This window comes from Chinchilla lanigera, unplaced genomic scaffold, assembly GCF_000276665.1.
Source record: "Chinchilla lanigera isolate Chin_1 unplaced genomic scaffold, ChiLan1.0 scaffold00163, whole genome shotgun sequence".
NCBI classification, from domain to species: Eukaryota; Metazoa; Chordata; class Mammalia; order Rodentia; family Chinchillidae; genus Chinchilla; species Chinchilla lanigera.
In genome coordinates this window covers 2,079,440-2,084,953 of record NW_004955564.1, presented here as the reverse complement: position 1 = coordinate 2,084,953, position 5,514 = coordinate 2,079,440, and the positions used below count along the sequence as shown (strand labels likewise).

The window sequence follows — 5,514 nt, the reverse complement described above, 5'->3', positions numbered from 1 at the left end:
AACTTAATTTGTTCCATGAATCTGGGGAAAATGGCTACATTTGTGTTCAGGCAACAAAGATGGCCACAGCTGTGTTGATTACATGATACAGGGTTCACAAACAAAAACAAAATTTCCCCAAATGCTTCTGTTTGCAGACTGCTATGGTTTGTGCCTGCATGTCCCCCCAGATCCTCATGCAGTCATTGGGCAGTCTTCTAGATTTTTGATTGATCCATAGCCCAGTTTTGGAATTATGCATTTGAGTGCTGCACCTGCCCTGGGGCAGATAGTTTGCTTACCATGTGAGGGAGGGAAAGAGGCTTGCTTTTTCCTTTGCCACTCTTCCCTTTTGTTCTTGTTGCTTTTGCTATTTTCTGCTGCCATGGACTCTTGCCCTCTGCCATGTGCCACTCTACCTTGGAGCCAGTTGAATATGGATTGAAACCTCCACAGACTGTGAGCTAAATAAATCTTTCCTTCCTTAATTTTGGGCCTCAGGTATTTTGTCTCACCAATGAGAGAAAAGTAACCAAGACACAGACAAAATTGTTTGCAAACAGAATTGTTCGTGAACCAAGGTACCACGGTAATTCTGATTTTACTTCACTGAAATCAATAGGAAAATGGAGATTCTGCAATGTTTTAAAGCTGTGTAATTTTCATATCAAAACCAGAGAAAGACAGAACTCCTAGCCCTCCACCCCATGCCACACAGCTACAGTTCAATGTCACCTATGGACACAGATTTAAGCTTAAGAAAAATAGCAAGTCATTTCCAGCTCTTTACAGAAGCATAATATAATACAATTAAGTAGAGGTTATTCCAGGAATGCAAGGATAGTTCAACACTGGAGAAGTTAATACATTAAGTGAGGAAAAAGCATGAATCATTACATACCACAAGTATAACCAGCCAAATACTCAACATCAATTGTGGAAAGATCAAATAATTTTTCCCTCAAATTATGTTTGTGTATTTTAAAAAAGAAACTCTCATTTTAAGAAGACTGATGTTTGTTAGTCTTTTATTAAATTAATTAAATCTAGCCAATTCTTTCTTCCAGAAATGACACATGGGAATGTGGTGTGGGAGCAGGGACAGATGAGAAATTCCATTCTTGACATTAACAAAAACTATAACACATTTAGGAGCAATTTAAATAGGAAAGGTACAGGACTCGTACAAGGGGAAGTACAAAATCTTACTGAAAGACAAAGAAACATCTAAACCAGTAAAAATTTATACTTAGCCTTCCCAAATTGATGTCTGACTGGAATTAGAGGTATCAGTATAAACTCGCAATGAGATGTACACACAGAGAGAAAGTGAGAGGTAGATAAATATCTTTGCACTGTGTGCTGACAGAATCTATATCCAGTGATCCCCAGGATCAGTGGGCACACAGAAGCACCTAGATACTGCTTTCTAAATGTCATTGCCCAGTAAAAAGAAATCAGGTCTCCTTAAAGTGGCTAATTCTAGAGTCCGCATGGATAAAATATAAAATGAATGTGGAACATCTTAAAATTCCAATCAATAAATAAGTGCTGAAGAAAGGATGGTGCCCATCAGATAGATAAAGGAGCCAACTGGGAAGAGCCTCTAGACCAAAGCTTGGGCAATCTGAGCAACAAAATAGACAATGATCGTATTGAATTTGCACCCATGGGGTAAAATATACATCTGTCCATGAATGAACAAGAGAGAACAGATAGCTCTTCCTTACAAATTCTGACTACTGTAGAAGGAAGGAGGGAGCTAGGAAATTCCCACTGGACACCACAGCATGACTTGGTGGATGTCAGATCTACACATGGATGCTGAAACTAGTGAGGGAAAGCCAGAAGAATGGGATGTCTGCATTACCTCAAAAGTAGGTAATGGGGGTTTCTTCCTCCAAGGAATGTGTTAACCAAAAAGAGAAAAACAGCAGCTTTATAGTGGATAAACCGAGCAGACATCATCTTAACCAAATGATCAGTGTCAACTTTCCAAGTGGTAAGACACATTCCTATTGTGTGCCTTCTGGTGTGACACAGTGAGAAGGGCCCATCCTTTCCCTGCCTTTCTTGCCAAGACTGAATAACCTTAGATGAACCATGAGGAAACACCAGAGAAACCTGAATGACAGGACATTATACAAAATAATTGAACACTTGTATTCATCATAGGGAATTTTTAACTGTATATGATATAATGATTATGTATATCTAAATTGTACCAATAAGCTTAATAGAATAAAAAATAACCAAATGCTAGTCTTTCAAATTGCCAAGGTCATAAAAGATGGGAGACACTGAGGAAAACTCAGACTGGAGGAGATCAAGGAGGTGCAGGGGCGAAATGGCACATGGGAGCCCGAATTGGATGTTGGAACGGGACAAAGACACTGATGAGAAAAAATGATGAAACATCAATAAAACCTGTAGCTCAATGATGCACCATTGTTAATTTCCTAATTGTGATCACTGTTCTATGGTTGTGCAAGATGTTTACATGGAAATCCAGTGATGTGAGACATCTAACTCTGTTGCAATTTTTTTTGATAAATTTAAGATTTCAACATGAAACAAGAGAAAGTAGCATCATTTTATTCTTCTCCCATGAAACAGGAAAAAATAACTAAAGGTAGAGAATGCTACAAAGATCACATCAAAGGCCAAATAAAATTCTTTTATTTTTTGAGGTGGGTCTCACCTTATTGCCCAGATTGGCCTCAAACTTGCAGTTCTCTCAGATGGCTAGAATTACAGACATGCACCAGCACAGCCAGCCTGGATAAAACTTACTGCCAAAGGTTTTCTATATTTTCTAATCAGACACTTGGAAAAGAAAAAACCTTTTTTGGGGGTGTGTGAAAGCTGAGACACAAAAGGATGCCAGGAAATGGTAACCACAAAATTCTAAGGGGTGAAGAGGGAAGGGAGGCAATTGGAGCATGTGTAGAGTTGGCAGTGCTCTTTTTCTTGAGCTGGGTGGTACTTCCACAGCTGTTTACTTCGAATTGGGAATGACCATCACCTCTAGCTCAAGTCTCAGTTCTAGCTGTGACCTTGAGGAGGGCATCCATGGGCCATGAGGTTGTCAGGTTGTTAAGGTAGAAAAACAAAGCACGGTTGCCAAGCAAGGTTATGCATGAAGTTCCTGTTTTTGTAAAAAGAAGTGACAAGACCAGTCCATCTGTGTGCATCGGGACGAGTTCTGAAGCCCTGGATTCCCTTGCTTGACTTAGTCCATCGACAGGGCAGGTGTGGAGGACAGACTGACTTCCCACGCAGCTCCCTTTACACAGCGGTCAGCTGTCTTTTGAAACCATACCATGGAAGGTATCCTCATCCTCCCTCCACAGTGAAACCCAAACTCCTTGTCCTCGTAGAGCTCCACCCTACTCCAAGCACACTAGAGGGTAAATTTTGTGTCAGTCATGGCTGCACTTTGGTGCTCCCGCTCAATGGTTCAGTGTGCCTCTCTTCCGGCCTCATTTCCAACTCTCTCTACATTACAGAGAAGGGCCATAATAGGATCACTAGGAACTGGATGCGTCCAGCCACTCCTCTAGCTCATCCCAAGGCAATTTATACCAAGAGCGCCAATCAAAGTCCTGTGGATGCTTCGTACCAGACTGGCTGGGGACATGTCTGGAGGTGGTAACGGTGGGGAAAAGGCATCATTAAGGGCTAAATGTCACATGGCCATCCTTGTGGGTGTAATCTGTGATACATGCCTTATTTTGGGGTAGGGGACAAACACCGAGATACAATTCATATTCCACACAATCACCCCACTAAAGTGCCCCAACAGGGCTTAGCTTACCCAGACAGACTTGTACAGCATCGCCACACTCAATTTTAAGCATTTTCATCACCTTGGAAAGAAACCTTGTGCTTACTCATTGTCATTCTCTGCCTGTCCCCTGTCAACTGTTAATCTTTCTGTCTCTATGAATCTCCCTGTTTTGGGCATTTCATATTAATGGCATTGCGTAGTTTGTGATCTTTAAAAACAATTCTTTCACTTAGCACAGTGTTTTCCAGGTTTGTCCATGTCGCAGCTGTGACTTTGCTTTTTAAGGCCCTCACAAGGTCTTAAATTACCTGCTTCCTGCCTGTCCTCAGATTGTCCTGCACCACCCTTTAAGCATAGAGATTCTTGGCCACCTTTGCAGTCAGATAAAAGTGAGAAGGAAAAACTAGGCTGGATTGCAAAACATGCATTATATTTGTTATTCCATGTTTCATGATAAAATAACACAGTGAAGACCAACGACTTTATCAATGGCCAGCCTCGAATATAATATTGGAGTTCTATATTGAGTTAAAATAGGGCTTGGATTTTCTAGAATAACTGCAATTGTTAAACCTCTGCCCTCTGCTCCCTTTGGATACACTTGTGGGATACCACATCCTATGGGTAACCCACAAGGTGGTTCTCTCCCCTACTCTCCAGGAAAGGGAGGAGGAACTCTACTCCTCCTGTGGGCAGCTGCGAGGGTGGCAAGAAGAGCTGAACAACCAGTTATTTCTCTGTGACACACAGCAGAACTTGTGCAATGCCAACCAGGATGCCCTTGTCAAAGAGTTCAATGTCAATGAGAACCAGCTCCAGCTGTACTTCCAGGAGAAGTGCAATCGATGGTAGGTTGGCCTCCCTCACCTGCTGCTGCTCATGGGGCAAAACTTCAGGAAAGTCCTCTACCCACCCTTGCTTTCTTTGGTACCTTTGATTCTGCTTCTCTTTGCTCTATACAGGAACTTAAAGTGACACCTTAAGCACCTCCTACTCCCTAAGGAGAACCATCTTTTATCTTAGAAGGACATTTCACTGTAATAGTGAAAATAGATGGCCATTTTGCTGTTCTTGTGCTGAAGATGGAACTCAGGTCCTCGTGCATGCTAGGCTATACCACGGCTCCAATGAACACTGATTTTTAAGAAGTCCTAATTGAGTTCCCAAGAATAGGCTAGACCACTTGCTGGAGACTGGAGTTCAGGCCCAATTCCTCTGCACGGGGGAGGCTTCTGGTTGTGCCAAGGCATGTGATGGACAGGAAGGGCAGCAGGGACACCTTGTGTCTCTCAGTGTGACAGGGAGCAGCCAAACAACCAAGCATTATCTGAGTGCACATACCAGTAGCCTACAAGGGCAGCATTGATTGTCAGCCTAAAGAGCAGCTGCTCCCTCTTTTTTGCAATGAGTTGGTTGAAGTTCTCTGAGTTGCAGGGTCTTGCCGGGAGCTCAGAGTGCTCTCTCCAACTCCCATCCCCGAGCCATCCAGCCATAAATGATGCCAAGTGTTCCAGGGTTCTGCACAGAGCCTGTATCATCTGTCCTGCTGGTGATGCTGAGATCAGTTTCATTCCAGGTTGCAAGAGAAGAGAGTCAGCAACAGCAAGTTCTACTCATAGAAGGCGGTGTACATGTGTAAGTGTGTGGTGTGTGCATGTGGAGGACGGTGCTCTGTTCCATCCCATGTAAGAGACTACTGTGTGGCATCATCCTCTCTCCAGGCTGCCATCAACATGACATTTGTG

The 5,514-nt window shown here is 42.8% G+C and overlaps 1 protein-coding gene across 1 annotated transcript in view; it reads left to right on the top strand.

Annotated features, from left to right (window-relative positions):
• Window positions 1-5,489, top strand: part of LOC106147462 (1-phosphatidylinositol 4,5-bisphosphate phosphodiesterase gamma-2-like) — a 13,759-nt gene extending 8,270 nt beyond the window's left edge. Inside the window, exons 2-3 of the mRNA XM_013509196.1 lie at window positions 4,430-4,617; window positions 5,346-5,489. Of these exons, the coding sequence (XP_013364650.1) occupies window positions 4,430-4,617; window positions 5,346-5,388 (231 nt within the window). The 3' untranslated portion in view covers window positions 5,389-5,489. The remainder of the gene's footprint in view (window positions 1-4,429; window positions 4,618-5,345) is intronic.
• Window positions 5,490-5,514: the final 25 nt, after the last annotated feature.